Source organism: Bombus vosnesenskii, unplaced genomic scaffold (assembly GCF_011952255.1).
Source record: "Bombus vosnesenskii isolate JDL3184/JDL3185 unplaced genomic scaffold, Bvos_JDL3184-5_v1.1 scf7180000013302, whole genome shotgun sequence".
Classification (NCBI taxonomy): Eukaryota; Metazoa; Arthropoda; class Insecta; order Hymenoptera; family Apidae; genus Bombus; species Bombus vosnesenskii.
This window is the reverse complement of record NW_022882951.1, coordinates 1,345,392-1,361,376: the sequence shown is the minus strand read 5'-3', so window position 1 is coordinate 1,361,376 and position 15,985 is coordinate 1,345,392. Positions and strand designations below refer to the sequence as shown.

The following is a 15,985-nucleotide window of genomic DNA, read 5'->3' as shown; positions in this document are numbered from 1 at the left end:
ATATTGAATTGTATTCAAAGTGATATGAATTTTTGTAGCATTAAATCGCTCAAAATTAAGATTGAAACCATCACTATTTCTACTTTTTTAAATACATATTTGTTTTTTATTTAATCCCCATGTGACATCGCACATTATCATTATCAAAGATGCAACAAAAATTTCGTGGTTTCATTTCTCATTCGATTCCTTAATTATTTTGATAAGAGATTCGTTGATGTTTGTCACTGAAATATTATCTTAACATACAACGATGTAAAAATTTATTCACTATATGAATACAATTGAAAAAAACTTTTGTTTGCTTATATGAGTATAAAAAATAACCCAATCCGGATTGATTTAAAGAAACAATAACAATGCAGTAATCTTGTTTAATCATAAATTAGAATGTATGCTTATAACCGATACGATATTAATATAAATTAATTAATATAAAGCCATGTGAATAAACAAGTATACATTTAACAGATATTTTTAGTATTAAATTTTAATTTTTCAGTCACAATTAAAAACTTATTAATAACAAACTTATTGGTGACTTTTTTGATGTTGTAGCTATAATTATAATGCTTAGTTCTTTCACAAGTACATATTTTACAAGATTGTCGTCAAAATCAAGTATACGACTTATTGATAATTTATCAAAAAATTTTCTTATCTTACAAGTACAGAAGTAAATATATGTATGCTTCAGAATATACTGATGCAATGTTATATGTTTCGATATTAGTAATTGTGTTGATTACCAACATAACCTCAATTTTGGTGGAAAAAGTAGTTGTGCACATGATGCGTCTTGGACTTCTTGTTATAGACCAACAAGATATAACAACTACTAGTATTTGTAGTATTGATTAACATAATGAATAAACTGCAGTAAATGTTATAATATAGTTAATATTTAACAACGAAATCTTTGACGCTTAAGAATAGTAAATTTATAAAGTTGTTGGCTGTTGTTAATATTTGGTTTGTTAAAAGCTATTAACAAAAATGACTTCGCCGTTTACTTGCATCACATGCCGAGTAGCATTCAGAGATTTAGATATACAGAGACAACACTACAAATCAGACTGGCACAGATACAATTTAAAAAGAAAAGTAGCTGAACTACCCCCTGCATCTGTGGAAGAATTTCAGAAAAGAGTGATTACACAAAGAACCAAAGGTTACAAAGAAAAGGAAGAAGGAACAATAAGTTGTAAAATATGTAAGAAGAATTTCAACACAAGAAATCAATACGAAAATCATTTATTATCAAAAAAACACAAGGAAAAGTGTGCAAAACAAAATGTTCCTTTTGAAACTGAAAATGAAGATCTTGAAAATAATGCTGGTCCATCGTTTGGTTCTGTAATTAAGAAAAATGTGCAAGGGAAAGTTTCTGTAAAACAACTAAGTGAAGATATGGAAGTAGATTCTGATATTGAATCTATAAATTCCGACGAATGGATGGAAGATACTGAAAATCCAGTTACAAATAACAATTGTTTATTTTGCAATCATCATAGTAGGTCATTGGTGCGCAATCTAAAACACATGACGATTGCACATTCGTTCTTCGTACCAGATCCTGAATATTGCACAGACATTAAAGGTTTACTTGTGTATCTTGGAAAAAAAATTTTTGCTGGATACATGTGCATTTGGTGTAATGATTCTGGTAAGTTAATTTAAATTTGTATTTTTATAATTATAAAGAAATTGGCAAACTAATTGTATTTGTTCATAATAAATTAACAGGAAGATGTTTTCAAAGCGTTGAGGCTGCTAGGGCACATATGATAGATAAAGGTCATTGTAAAATGTTGCACGAAGGAGATGCATTAGCAGAATATGCAGAATTTTATGATTATTCATCCAGCTATCCTGATGCAGAAATTGGTGATCCAGATGCAGAAGTTGAAATACCAGAATTAGATGATAGCGATTACCAGCTAGTATTACCATCAGGAAGTATTATTGGCCATAGATCTCTGTCCATATATTATAAACAAAACTTAAATCCAAATAAGGCAGTATCAAAGAGTGATAAACTGCGTAAAATACTGTCACAATATAGAGCTTTAGGATGGTCAGAAACACAAAAAGAGGCAGTTGTAAAGAAAGCGAGAGATATCAAATATATGGAAAGAGTACAAGCAAAATATTCTACACAATTGCAATTTAAGGCAAATAAGCTGCAAAAACATTTTAGACCTCAAGTGATCTTTTAAGCTTTTCTGTTACATGTATAAATGTTCCTGTAAAACTGTATTCATTTTTAAACTATGTAAGTTTTATGGAAAATTTAATTGTTGCTGCTAAATATGCTGCACTGCATACTTATACATTCATTATTAATATAAAATTGCCTATATAGTTGAAAAATTCGTATTTAATATAGCTTGAAGTTATTTGAAAGGATTATTAGACATTGGTCATTATGAAGTGTAATGTTTATTTGGCGGATACTTTTACAAAATAATTTACAATATATTTTCGCAACATGTAACACCAATAAAAATAATACTTCTCGTGACTTTATTCTATATTCACGTGGACCCATCCAGTTATTCCTGTAATCATTAGCTAAATTACCGTTTTCGATAAATTTTTAGACACGGATCAAGAAATATTCCATGTTCTGTTAGTTTCTCATGATAGCTGCAAAAAAATGACTGCACAATCGAAGACTTCAAACATTTCGATACTATGTACGTATAATATACTTTCAATTTACCATCAGTGAACTGTAGAATTGTAAAAGAGAGTTAACAATTGTTAAACTATCACATTCTTGACATAGGGTTTCTATTATGATACTATCGTTGATATACATTCGCATTTCTTTGCGGTACACGGATACACGAATTTCTTTTCATATATCTTTTACTATGCAAAGCAGAGCGATTCGTTTTATTCTGAATTAGCAGAATGCAGAACAGTGGTCCAAAAAAGGAAATGTTAAGTGGATCTTTTCATTCTTGTATTTGTCAACTCAAATATTATCGTAATATTATTACTTAATATTATCTTTTTTTTCCGTCTTAATAATGGCACACCATTCAGAACACCGACAAAGGGCAGTAACCGATGCCTCAAATTATTAATACTTTTTAAGAAAGGCATACGGTTCGCCCTGTTTATAGATATATTTCATAAATGCATCTTTAAGACAAACATACATTAGAGACCTGTTATTGTCACACAACGATACACATAGTTTACACTACTGCTCTTTCGTAAAATCTTTTTCTGATTATTAAAGATTTCTCAAGATTAACGTTAACTCTCATTTTGTTTTCTATTAGACTTTCAATTTTTAATCCAACACCTTCACCAACAACTTTAAAGCTTGGTGGGGAGGGGCCGGTCTGATTGATTCATCGAGATCCCTGTACAGAATCGTCGCCTCTACTTCAAGACCATGCTTGTAGCATACCTTCTGCGAATACATTCCCGTTGCATCAACTTTAAACACCTGTAAACATACAACAATTTCAACACTATATTTGTGGGATATCTTTGAGTGCACACAGACATTTACATACACTTCGTACGAAGTACACTGCGTGCAAAAATACCTCTCGAGAAAGTAACGAGTGCATTGCAATTTTACATCTTGGTAAACGAAAATCATCCCATGCATATTAATCGAAGAACATGCTGAAACAAAAGTAAAATGTGAACTTCTTACCAAAACGACCACGCCTCCACGCACGATCGTGTTGCACATATATATATACACGAATAAATACATTGAATCTATTCTTTAACAAATTTGTAACTTTGCGTAAATTTCTTCATGTTATTTTACGATATTAGATTTAATAAATAATTTGTTTGTCATTTACATAAAAAAGCATTACTCAGTACATAAATATTAGCAAATTATAATTCAAATATGATGGATTGCCATAAAATTAATACAAGCTTCCAGCAGGGGATGGTAAAGGTCACGGAGTATACAATAGTACGGCTCTAAAGAAATTTTTCACCGAACTTAAACTGCATGCTTCAACAACATTTATCATACAGAGTTATCATTTTGTGAAGAAAGTTACTATAATTACGATGATAAGGATGAAATACGATTTAGGATTATACCTTGAAACCAGCGGTTTTAGCGATTTCTATACTGTCTGCCATCAAAATGCTCGCCAGACCTTTCCCACGGAAGTTCTCATCGATACTGAGGATTCGACACTCAAATAACTCGTCGACATTGTACTTGTAAAAAAGATCTACTTTCTTGTTAACTTTGTACAGGAGTCCGAATATTATTTTGAATTTTTCATCTTTCAATTCTGCAAGGCGACGTTCAGCTTCTTCGCGCTCTCCCTTCTTCAGGATACCATTCAATGCCATACCAGCTATCTGATAGGACAGTACTTATGATCGGCAATGAACTTAACGTTCAAGGTCCATACATATCGTAAGAAAACCTTCCCTCGTCAATGAAATACTTATAACGCAGAAAATAAATTCACAAGTTGAGCAACAGTACATAATCATAATTTTTTTATTGTAAAAAAAAAAAAAAGGTACAACATTCGCTTTTTTAAATTCAGCTTACCATTCCATTTTGATCCACCAGCATCCTCGAGTATCCCTGCTTTAAAGTGAGTAGACAATGTCTTTCCAGCTCGAACTGGCTCTCCCCTTTTTCGCATAGTCCTACCGCGTGATTCAACGGTTCGTCGGAGAAGAAATTCCATTTCAGATGGTTAATTGCATCGTCGAAACGACTTTCTGGAACACCCACGACCTTTAAATCATCGGACGACATCTTTGGGGTGGTCACGGCACGAATTTTCCGCGCACTGAAAGGATTTTCTACGCGCGCACTACCCTTAGTAGGGAGAGCTGACTCATATGGGAAAAGCTCCATATATTGATTGACCCAGTTCAAGAAATTTACTGGCTATAATGATTATGCATCCTTCTTAATTATTTCTAATGTGAAATTCGCGCTGATCATGTTCCAATAGTACCCACATTTTTTGATAAAGAATAAGAAAATAAACATATTAGATTTATGTTCCTGGGTATCACTAGAATACATTGTTAGAAAGAAATATGTGTTTATTGATTAATGAAAATTAACAGACAAGTATTTCTGATTATCATAGAGGGGATTGAGTATTGATGAACAAAAAGAATACAAACATAGAAATGAATATATATATATATGTATATGAATATCTTTATTCTTCATAAATTTTTACTAAATAATTGATTCTATAATCTTCCGTAATGTTGCTGTTGCCGCAAATTGATCGCGTAAAATTATATCTTTATCAATATAACAATATGAGTACATTGTATGCACCAAATACAGTTTCAACAAATATCGAGTCAATAATATACAACTGATAAAAAATATTAATAACATTTTCCACTTATTATATCATATTATAATATGATATATTGTAATTAAAAAATGTTAGTAATACATAAACACATTATCATCTGCTTGTACAGATGTTTCATATTTTTATAATACAATCTTCTGTATAATATAGCTATCTACTGTGAAATTAATATTGTCCAAGGATATTTGTGAAAGGACTAAATCTATTCTCATGCCTTGTTGGACTCATTCTTTAACACATTCATTCAGAATTAAAACATATTTTTTTAATACTTCAGAGTGTGAAAATATGTTGTGTACAGTGTTTAAAATAAAATGTCATCATCTCCTTCATCTAGGATATTTGCAGATTCTACATATTCTCTGCCAGAAGCTATCATCTCTGCCCTAGCTGCTTCAGCCTGTGAAACAGTTTAAGCATTTTAAAAGATACTTGATCAAAAAAGGTGAAGAATGGAATTATTTTTGCAATATAAATCTCACCTTTGCTTTTATTTGTTTCTTCTTATCCTGAATCTTTTTTAATCGATAGAATTCTTCTCTTTCCAATTCATCCAGCTCCGAAATTATATAAGCAAGAGTTTTTTCAATTCTTGGGATGATAACATGTTCAATGGCATTTACACGGCGGTTTGTGATTTTAATAACTTCATCCAAGGTTACAAAACTTGTTTGTAAAGATGCTAATTCCACTAATAATTTCACTGCTCTTTGATAATTCTTTTTCAATTTTGCCAATTGCTGGCCACCTCTTGCCAAACCTGCTAACTCATAGGTATCTGTACCATCTTGATAGGACTCAAACACTGGAAGATTAACACCAGCAACATTATCTTTCTTAGATCTAATTTTAATTTGAGCTTTTGTCACATTCTGAAGAACTACTTGATTGAAGTCTCCAGTTGCAAACTTGGCTTCAGCCAATGAGAAAGCTGCCTCTTTCATTACTTCTCCCATAAGAGTTTTTGTCTAGATATAGAGAAGAATAAAATTGTTATAAAAAAAGAACAATTATTCATACAAATAAGTGTCTTTTTGTACCTCAATAATTTTACCCAGAATTAATCTGAAACGCATTTGCAATGCATCTGCTTTCTTTTTTAACAAACCATGACCCTTTTGTGCTCCATGTAAACGGGATTTCATTAACATTTGCGCTCTGAAAAAAAATATAAATTCTGTGTTATTATATTCACAGACATTATTATCAATATAATGAAAGAAGTAAACAATATGTACACTTGCTGTCCTTGTATAACAGTTAAAGACTACAATCTCGATTTATAAAAAAAATACTTACATGTTAATAATACGAATATATGAGAAATATAATTTAAACGTTTTAAATAAATAGGAATAGGGTTACACCCATCTTATGATGGATGATAACAGACTCAGAAAATTTGGTAATAAAAGAGAAAAGATATTAAATAAGTGAAAAATAAGATCCACTGAAAGAATAAAATAGAGTCGTATAATTTGAAAGGGAAATACTTACCCCCGAGAAGGGAAAATCGCAAGTTTATCCTTTCCAGACATAGTTGAGAGAACTATCAAGCAGACAAGAATGAAACTGATCAGCTGACTCGTAGGACCGGAAGTTTGAAGCTGTATATATAGTTGCGCAAAAATTAGCGCGTAATTTTAAAATTAGTAAGAGGATGAAGAAAAAGGAATATAATCAGATTATTTGATACAGTGGGTATATAAAACAACTGAAAAGCAAAATGTCGCAACATTAACATTAGTACATAAGTTCGGAAGTATGTTTAATTAAAATTTATAATATCTTAAACTTAATTTAAACAAAGAATGAAATAAGGGGAATAGAAAACAAAAATCTTCAATGGAACATAAGTACAATACCTCCTACTCATTTGAAGAAATGAAAGATTGTTTCATGCAACGATTAATAAAAGAAAATCGTTGTTTTCGTATTAGCGACAGTAAGTCAAATAACACGTTTAGAATAGACGTTTGCGCTGTCAATCCGCATAACACACGTAGAAGTTGCTGGCAACCTGGAATAATAAGGAAAGCCTCCGAAGATATTCTTATGAGAATGAACATTAATCGTCTTTGGATATAGGTTTGTATATATTCGACATAAAAACGAAAAATGAACGCTAAGTGGGAAATCCCTGTTCCAGGTCTACTTATTTTGGTAAATTACATTATTAATTTTATGAAAAAGAGAATGATTCATAAATCAGATATTTCTAAAGATTTTATACTAAATAAAGCAGTTCATGATGCTACGAATATTTTACTAAGACCATATAGGCCAATGGAATCAACCTCAAATACCTATGAAAGTAAATATGAAGCAATCAATCACATCAAAGACAAATGGATATCACATTCACAAGATTTTTTATTAAGAATGGCAACAATTGCCTGGGATTTTTTGAATATTTTGAATATGTTCCAAAGTAATCTGATAAATCGAAACATACAAGAAGACAACCCAAATAATGATGTTTAAATATTAGAATCAATGTATTTTTATGGTGCAGCTTCTAGTACTGATGTGAATTGACAGCAATATAATGGGGAAGATATAAGTATTAACTGCAATGTAATTAATATAAGTATTTTTAATAAAAATATACAAGTCAATTTTGTACAATATTTTACAACAGGGACAATTGTCCAGGTTTCAACACTTGTCTTACATTCATATTTATTCTGGCTTCAGAAATATAAGTTTTTGCTTTGATCCAATCACTCTCATTCCATGTACAGTGCTGATTATTATCATTCATTTCTATGTCATCCCATGGTGCATCAATGGTTGGTAAAATTTTTGGTACGCCATGGTACCTTAGACGGGACTTTCCAGACATCACTATTATATCTCCACTCCGTAGAAACATTGCATTAGCTGCATCCTCTTGTGTAAGTCCTCCAATTAAAAATATTGCAGTTTGACCAAAACTTATAGAGAATAAGGGTGCTTCCACATTAACTTCAGAATGATCTGTATGACCCGCTAAAGTTGAATTCATTCTATAATAGTTAATAATTGCTGCTTCAGCCTTAAAATCCTTAAAATCTAATGTTTGTGCTAAAAATGAGGTCAACAAAGACATCTCAGTAGGCATTTTTGTCCTGGATGTTTCAGAATATAATTTTGTATCCCAGTTATGGTGGTACCCAAATGTTGCCCATCTTAATTTTGGTAATAATTCTTTACCTTTGTCAGAATTTCTATAATTAATATGGCAAACATATTATTATTATGGTATATGGTATACTGCAAATATATTTTTTTTATATCATCATATTGTATCTTACCCAAAACATATATCCCACCAATTTTCGTCTTTGTTTAAAACATTATGAGCATCTAAGTTTAATTTATGTGGCTCTCTAGAGTACTCTTTCAAGCATTTTATAATCCAATATCGTTGTCCGTATGTCGTAAATGGATTTTTTATAAAAATAAGTCCTGGAATATTTCGAAGTTCAAAGACTTCCCAGTCCTTTACTGGTCTTAATCCCAATTCATATTCGCATTGTTCATCAAGTAACCTCTTCCTAAAATCAGTAACCTAAAAAGTATTAAGAATTTATGTACGTAAAGAATAAGGTTCTCATAATTTGTTACATACTTTGTTATAATCGGGATTATTCAAATCGATTACATCTTTTAAGTCTGGACAAGGTTTTCGACTTTTATAATATTTAAAACTATCTTTGAACATTACTTCGAATTTCGAATCATCGGCGCTGCCATGTTTGTTGGTTCGCGCGTGTGCCGATAGATGGGGCTGCTTTATTCGTCAATTGGATCTGTGCAATTTGAAAGTAGATTTTAACACAGATTCCTAAGCGAGATAGTACTAAATGCTTAGGATGTTTGAATAAGAATGTCATTTTGACCCGGTTCGCGATGGTGACAATCGAAGGTATCGGTTCTCCTATTCTAAATCACCGGATTGCAACTTTCTCTCGATGTTCACGAAAACAATGACGTTTTTACTACGACCAGCCCCAACGCATCTTGTCTAACCCACAAGTAAGCAATCGAAGATGAATCTATGATGTGACATGTGACTAATTGTAAGTACCGTGCAGAAACGATCGATGAGTGGACATGTGGACAGCGCATTCTGCATCACGATTATTCGACTCGTTTAGCATAATACCATCATCGTCGTATGGGCATTAATAGCCAGATACATATCGAAAATGTCTGAGCTTCGAGCAATCTTTTTTCTTACCGTGCCCAACCCCGTCCCCTATCTGTGTACGCACACGTTAATGGACTGTGACTAATTTTAGAGCGTAATTTTCGCATAATAACACTGCCGGGAAATCTATGATTTCATAGAAGCGAAGAGAGGCACGACAGCCGACTTCAAGGCTTTTCGAAAGCTTCGTGCAAATTAATAGTGCGCACCACGTTAATAATCGTCCATTACCATCGCTCCTATTCTCCATAAATTCCACCCACTCACCTAGCCCGGTCGCGAATAATTGTTCACCTGTATCTCAAAGAATACGAGCGAACCTTGTTCCAGTTATTAAACTGGATCTTGGGTTCAACCACTTCACTGATCCTGCTGGATTACATGTCTACTTACCACGTTGACAACCATAAGTGTCACCGGTGAGACCGGGAATGTCAGAATTAATTAATATTAGATATTTTAGAATGGTTAAAATAACCAATTTGTTCTTTCTTTTTTGTAGAAATTTTATATTTACAATGGTATATTTTGGGAATTTTCTGTGATAGTTTGTAAAATAAATGGGCAAAGGTTTGTATCATATTTCATTTTGTATTCTTTGGTATAAGGGATGGTTCTAATGTTAAAGTATATAAATTAAAGGAAGTATCGCATTCGAAAAATTCGTCACTTTTTATTATTATGGTAACAATATAGATTGTTATACATAAATGTAGCATAAAGCGCTTAAACAATATTATTCTTTTACGAACACGTATATTATAAAAATTCACCCGGCAGTCAACGCGTTATCAATTATTATCACACTATAATTATTTTATTTATAATATTGTCAATTATAGTTAGATTCAGAAATTGTAAGAGAGCATCTACAAAAGATTTGTGTCATAGTAATAGACGAACAATGTTGAAGGTATAAATGAAAATGAACGGAAAGAATCGACATAGGTAGAGCGGTAACACGCGAATACGAATATACCGGTGCATTAAGGGCGCGCGTATTCTCTGACAGTTTCATGTCAACAAATGTCGTGCCCGCGAGTCGCGCCCAGCCGTAAGCCAGGTCTGCACCAAGCAATCGCGGCGTATTCGCGAGATCAGCCAATCACGCACGTCTGTCACGTCACCAACGACCAATCGCGAACGCTGCTCATGACGACAGTCGCTAAATATAGCTCGTATATATCTAGGCCGGTCGCAACCGCGAATTATCCATAGTCGTGCGTCGGCAGCCGACGGAGAAGGACGGTGTGGGGCGTATCGGGACGCTGCATAGTCGTTCGCAACTGTAAAGGTAGGACCCGTACACGCACCTAAAACAAACCGTCTTCTCTGCACGTGATAAAGCTCTTTGTAGGTCGAGTCGGCTATTCTTGTAATATAATTTGAGGGCTGCAATAAGGTGTATCGAGGCTGCGGTAGTAATTTCATTAGACCTCTTTTAAATTGTTAAGTATGTTCGAACCGGAGATACAGTTTACGTTACAACGTTAGTGACATTTATTTGTCGATTTATCCGTACTAATGCGTATTTTAAAGATATCTTTTTTGATAGGCCGGGTGTTTGCGAAAAGCCAAACATATTTAAAAGATCATCGGTTGATTTCTTTATCATCGGAATTCGGAAGGAATGTTGCCATGAAACAGATGTCAAAATTATCAGTAATGTTCCAGTAATATCTTTCGAGAAATACAACGAAAATCGAGTTCGCGAGTAGCCAAGGTCGTGCGACTACCAAGTGGAGCTTTATTACGAACATGTTGCATTATTACGACAAGAGTCGAGAGAAGAATATGTTAAACGCGGTGAAACTGCATTTACGTTCTGTAAGAATATTTCTCTCAACTCTTGTACGTTTTTTTCACATAGATACGTATCATAAAGAACACATAAAATCGTGAGAAAGGTCGTTGTAGTAACTTCCTTATTTTTCTTTCTTTTTCGAATTCAATTCGAACGATTGAAATATCGCGGTAACGTTCGTGCATCGTGTTTCCACGAATATGAAGTTAGCTGTGAAGTCGATTATCGTTTACAGCGTCCACGCGATACGGATCGAAAGAGGTGCAGTAAAAATTGTTCGCAACGAAAGTTTAGTATGGCCGTGGTAGTAAAACGAAAAGTATGTCGTTTCTACGATTTGTCACGATACAATGGATCCGTTTCGAGAATTTTTCGACAGGCATGGGCTCATGACACCTGAGGATGCACTCGTAATAATGCATGATTAGTGTCACGGAGAACATCTGGTGTAGTGGGGAATCTTAAATATAGCAAAACAGAACATTGGCAACATTGTCACGAATCTAGTAAAGACTATATAGCATCCTCACACGGTACCAATGCTCCTGATTGCACAATACCTTGCGTCGAACTAAACATTCAAAGTATATACGCTTCGTTTTTTTTATTCTCTTTATTTCTTTTTTATCCTTCTTTTCAATACGTTTATAATGGAACGTGCAACGTCGGTAAGAAAGAATCTTTGAGATTTCGCGATCGTTCGAGTATCTTTCGCACGTACGCGAATGAAAGTATAATGTTTATATTGGCATGTAAAGTGAAGTTAAGTAGGATCACAAATAACCGTAATCATAAAACCTCATATTACGACGGCTTAAATGGGGAGTGCGTTTATTATGAACGACTTAGTGTTTACTGGAAATGTATGCTCATAAGGGAACATATTTCTCCGTGGAAAAACAAACTTCATGAATACCTTAATAGTTCTGTAGTCGAACTATTCTTTTTTTTTCCTTCTTTTATTCTACGAGTATTTTACAAAAAAATATTTTGTTTTTCAACGCGTTTCTATTAATTTTGGATTTTAAATTAAACGTTGAAAATGAATTTACGAGAAGATCTATCGATTCTAGAATTTATGCCTTCGTAAATACCAATCATTTTTTCCCCACCTTGATTGTTTACTTCTGCATTCGTATATTAAAAAATAATTATGAAACTTTTTTTACGATTCATACGTAAATAGTTTATCATTACCAAGGAAAATTATTCATTATAAACAATTATTTCATATCGTTATTATATTTTATAAAAATGTTAACAAACATAAAAAAGAAGCATGAGCCACATTTCCCAGCTAATATATGCACAAACTATTGCACAAACAATTTGTTACATAATATTCAAATAGCAAACAAAGTATATACGTTGGGATAAATATCTATCGTTATAAAATATATTTGATTGAAACACAATGTCGTCGACGATGGCAATTGTGTAAATTTGAATTTAACTAAACCACAGAAAAGAAAAAGATTAAAGCGCAGAAAGGAAAAGTGAATGAAAAAACATATTTTGAATCGTATTTACAACCGATTCGAATCGTATCAAATGTAGAGATTCGCGTTCGCCAAGTCACGAATCTTAAATGTTTACTTTCGTTTGTAAACTTCCTTCGCGGCTGATAATCATTATACAATAATAATCTTATCTTTGCGTTCTCTATGCAAACGAGCCAATCTTCTCAAGGTGCAATCTGCTGGGCGTGTGATAATTAGCCGCAAGGTTGGACAGCGCAATAGTCGCATAACTTTTTGCACGTTGTTATATATTTCTTCTATTTCGTTTTTACCTTCTAATATTTAATGAATATTTTCACACGAGTCGACGCATTAGCAACTTGTAACGAGAGTTTGTATTTTTCTGCGTTACGACCTACGTTGAAAACCGGAAATGCTATCTTTTATCTTTTTTATCGGTTTTCGAATATTATGTTTCTTTTACTTTCGAAAATGACCAACCTTCCCTTCGATTTGGTCTTTCTCGAAGCAGTAATTAAATATTATATAAAAGTATTCGATAAATACTAGTTAGCTGTCTCTGCCACGATAAATTTTAACAAGGTTTTAGCGGTCGCCAATATCCTAGGATCTTAGAAAAAATTCAAGTTTTCTATTTTAATAAAAATTCAGACACCTACGTTATCTTGAGAATCATTGACTTTTAGGAATCATCGAATATTAAATTAAAGGAGAAGATAAAAGATCCTGTTTTCTGGCCAACATTCGAAATCGAACGCCTACGTTGTTTTCGTAATTCCGAATACGAGATAGTGGGCTCGTTCAAAAGATAAACAAAAAATATTCGTTAGATTAGCTATAAAATAAACATAGAAGCTATACTTTTACAATATGCCCGCACCTATAACATATGTTGGATCGGTGGAAAATACTTTCGGTTTTCGATCGTGTTATTGGGTTGGCAACCAAGTGATCACGGATTTTGTTAATACCATCTAGTGACAAAATCCGCAATCACCCTTAGTTGCCAACCCAATAGAAAGACTAGTTTCAAACAGTTGGTACGACAAAATCATATTACAAGGATGACGTGTTGCATTTATCAAACGTTTGGCTTCCGTCGGAATTTTAAAGTCAATATAAATCGAGCAGTTTTAATAGTTAGATATGAAACACGACGAAATTATAGTAATATTACAGTACATATAGCTAAAAAAAGACAAATTTCCCAAGAGATATAGCCGTACATTATCGCGATATTTTTGAGTAATTATCTCTGGTCGGTCGACAAAGATTCTTCGTTTCTTCGCGACCGTGACCTTACTGACATTTAATTCTTAGATCGTCGCCGACATCGAAACTCACCCATACAGGATCTACACGTGTGTCAGATAGCGTGCGCATTTCCATAACGCCGAAGGCCGTCAAATATTGCAACTAGACGAATACCTTTGGCTCTTCTGTTGTAGTTCGTCTGTTTATCTCGCTTTCATCGAGCGTTTCTTTTTCCCCCTAATCCTGTCGGGTTTAAATATAATTTCTCTTGCACGCGCACTCGCCATTTACATCGATTTTCTCATATCTTTGATCATCGTCTGGTATTATTTTCGTTGTGGAAATTGTTCATCGAAATTCCTCTAGTCTGACTTATAGCTTCGCTTTAGAATTCTCAACTGTGCTTCTCATCTAGCAATCGCGGAAAGAAAGTTCAAATTTCATGACGTTGATCTCGTTATCGCCAAATGTTTTCTCTTTAATTAGAAGATGTATATATATATATATATATTTCCGACGTTTTGAAAGCATATTTTGTAAACAGAACGTCCACTTACAGTTTGATCGTACAATTTCCAACAATCGGTTCCCATTTGGAAATCGCGAAACAAAATTTAGTCAAATTCGACGACATCGATCGCCGAGTTTCGAATATTTTCTCTTCGTGGAAAAATATATATTTCTTCGTATCTTGTCGACCAACTGGGTCGTTTACGATCCAACTGAATTCCCTTGTTCTTTCGAGTGATCCAAATATTTCTTTTCTCTGTTTTATTATCTTCGATCAATTGTTTGAAACTTTCGCCAATAAAAATAAAAATCTCGAGCTACAAATTCAGGGGTGAAATTTGAAAGTAAAAGACGGACGAAGTAGACTGAGTTTTTCTTTATTCGAAGATCACTCTGGAAGTTCGTGTACATAGGATAGAGCAGAGCGCGTCTTAATTGAATTTGCCGCGGTCAAGGGAAAACGTGTACTCGAATAAAAAGCTCTCGTGCGCGGTTGATTTATCGTCGAGGGATGCGCGCGCGCGTTCACGCCTAGAGGCCGCGAGTTACCTTTTTACACACAGCTGATTACAAAGTCGAGAGATGATATAACTGGATTTGCAAGTTGTCACGGTGAAAGAACGAGAAAGGTTGGATGAGGGAAAAAAGGGGACCAGCGGGGGAGGCAGGCCATTATTGTTCAAGGGCGTCAATGTACCGATTCAATTTAAAATGCTAATGCGCATCGCAGAGAAATGGCAAGAGGAAGGATTCGCGCGCGAAGAAAATAGCGCGCGAGCGTTCGAGTCGCGAATTATTTTTCCATCTATCGAGATCGGTTAGCTTGCGCAATACGGTTTTATTAAAACTTGCAGATCGACCAACTTTACCGCGATTAATCCTTTAGCTTAATCGTCGATGCTTAAGAGTTAAGTAATTATCATATATTCAAGGTCTTGTATAATAATTTATCAACTAATCGTCAATCAATGGTCTGGTCAATTAATCAACTAATCGACTAATGAATAAACAAGTATATAACGAATTGTCGTTTATACATTTCCATCGTGGATCTAGTAATTTTTTACAATTTTATAGATCGCAGATCTCCTTTGCAATTTTTACAATTCAACAAACTTCATCCGTCGTCTAATTACGAAATTGTTAGGATTATCAGAAATTGTTGAAATTTCCATGAAAATGATTGCAATACCAAACCAATATCGATCTTTCCTTAAAATGTTCGACATAAGAAAAGCTGTAGCACCGCCGTTTCAACGTCGACCAGTCGAGTATATTCGTTCGTACACAGAAACAGGCGCGTAACACTTCAGATCGCTCCGCGTTCCTTCTCGGATGAATGAATACATTGTTCGATTTGTTCGATTCGTGGGTGGGTTGG

General features: G+C 33.8%; 5 protein-coding genes across 7 annotated transcripts in view; 2 read left to right on the top strand and 3 right to left on the bottom strand.

Annotated features, from left to right (window-relative positions):
* Positions 1-755: 755 nt before the first annotated feature.
* LOC117234093 (zinc finger protein 622) lies at positions 756-2,643 on the top strand. Its single transcript, XM_033494995.1, has 2 exons — positions 756-1,666; positions 1,747-2,643. Exons 1-2 carry the CDS (start codon positions 997-999, stop codon positions 2,217-2,219), a joined length of 1,143 nt encoding a protein of 380 aa, XP_033350886.1. The 5' UTR covers positions 756-996; the 3' UTR covers positions 2,220-2,643.
* On the bottom strand, positions 2,424-4,891 carry LOC117234095 (dopamine N-acetyltransferase-like). Of its 2 annotated transcripts, XR_004493473.1 has the most exons (4): positions 4,562-4,891; positions 4,093-4,362; positions 2,726-3,466; positions 2,424-2,649 (listed from the first exon to the last, which is right to left on the bottom strand). XR_004493473.1 is itself a non-coding variant. In XM_033494998.1 (3 exons), exons 1-3 carry the CDS (start codon positions 4,874-4,876, stop codon positions 3,308-3,310), a joined length of 744 nt encoding a protein of 247 aa, XP_033350889.1. In that variant the 5' UTR covers positions 4,877-4,891; the 3' UTR covers positions 2,424-3,307. The 2 variants fall into 2 exon arrangements, 1 of the variants encoding a protein (XP_033350889.1); XM_033494998.1 differs by having other exon boundaries at positions 2,424-3,466.
* Positions 4,892-5,177: 286 nt separating this feature from the next.
* Positions 5,178-6,979, bottom strand: LOC117234096 (V-type proton ATPase subunit D). The gene is made up of 4 exons (XM_033494999.1): positions 6,858-6,979; positions 6,401-6,518; positions 5,843-6,328; positions 5,178-5,760 (listed from the first exon to the last, which is right to left on the bottom strand). Exons 1-4 carry the CDS (start codon positions 6,896-6,898, stop codon positions 5,665-5,667), a joined length of 741 nt encoding a protein of 246 aa, XP_033350890.1. The 5' UTR covers positions 6,899-6,979; the 3' UTR covers positions 5,178-5,664.
* A 959-nt stretch (positions 6,980-7,938) lies between these two features.
* On the bottom strand, positions 7,939-9,140 carry LOC117234187 (nucleic acid dioxygenase ALKBH1). Its single transcript, XM_033495170.1, has 3 exons — positions 8,974-9,140; positions 8,657-8,913; positions 7,939-8,569 (listed from the first exon to the last, which is right to left on the bottom strand). The coding sequence occupies exons 1-3, from the start codon at positions 9,064-9,066 to the stop codon at positions 7,993-7,995; spliced, it is 927 nt and encodes a 308-aa protein (XP_033351061.1). The 5' UTR covers positions 9,067-9,140; the 3' UTR covers positions 7,939-7,992.
* A 1,603-nt stretch (positions 9,141-10,743) lies between these two features.
* Positions 10,744-15,985, top strand: part of LOC117234188 (activating transcription factor 3) — a 28,965-nt gene continuing 23,723 nt past the window's right edge. Inside the window, exon 1 of one of the 2 annotated variants that reach the window (XM_033495172.1) lies at positions 10,744-10,849. The gene's annotated coding sequence lies outside the window, so the exon portion shown is untranslated. The remainder of the gene's footprint in view (positions 10,850-15,985) is intronic. The other variant, XM_033495171.1, reaches the window with a different exon arrangement.

Bases quoted from the DNA above. Each gene is read 5' to 3' on its own strand.
- LOC117234096 (XM_033494999.1), bottom strand. From the start codon at position 6,898: ATGTCTGGAAAGGATAAACTTGCGATTTTCCCTTCTCGGGG. The intron at 6,329-6,400 runs GTACAAAAAGAC...CTCTATATCTAG, and splicing joins TTCTGGGTAAAATTATTGAG to ACAAAAACTCTTATGGGAGA. The intron at 5,761-5,842 runs GTGAGATTTATA...ACTGTTTCACAG, and splicing joins AGAAACAAATAAAAGCAAAG to GCTGAAGCAGCTAGGGCAGA.
- LOC117234095 (XM_033494998.1), bottom strand. From the start codon at position 4,876: ATGGAGCTTTTCCCATATGAGTCAGCTCTCCCTACTAAGGGTAGTGCG. The intron at 4,363-4,561 runs GTAAGCTGAATT...CTGTCCTATCAG, and splicing joins TGGTGGATCAAAATGGAATG to ATAGCTGGTATGGCATTGAA. The intron at 3,467-4,092 runs GTATAATCCTAA...GTATGTTTACAG, and splicing joins CTAAAACCGCTGGTTTCAAG to GTGTTTAAAGTTGATGCAAC.
- LOC117234093 (XM_033494995.1), top strand. From the start codon at position 997: ATGACTTCGCCGTTTACTTGCATCACATGCCGAGTAGCATTCAGAGAT. The intron at 1,667-1,746 runs GTAAGTTAATTT...ATAAATTAACAG, and splicing joins CATTTGGTGTAATGATTCTG to GAAGATGTTTTCAAAGCGTT.
- LOC117234187 (XM_033495170.1), bottom strand. From the start codon at position 9,066: ATGTTCAAAGATAGTTTTAAATATTATAAAAGTCGAAAACCTTGTCCA. The intron at 8,914-8,973 runs GTATGTAACAAA...AATACTTTTTAG, and splicing joins ATAATCCCGATTATAACAAA to GTTACTGATTTTAGGAAGAG. The intron at 8,570-8,656 runs GTAAGATACAAT...TATTAATTATAG, and splicing joins TGGTGGGATATATGTTTTGG to AAATTCTGACAAAGGTAAAG.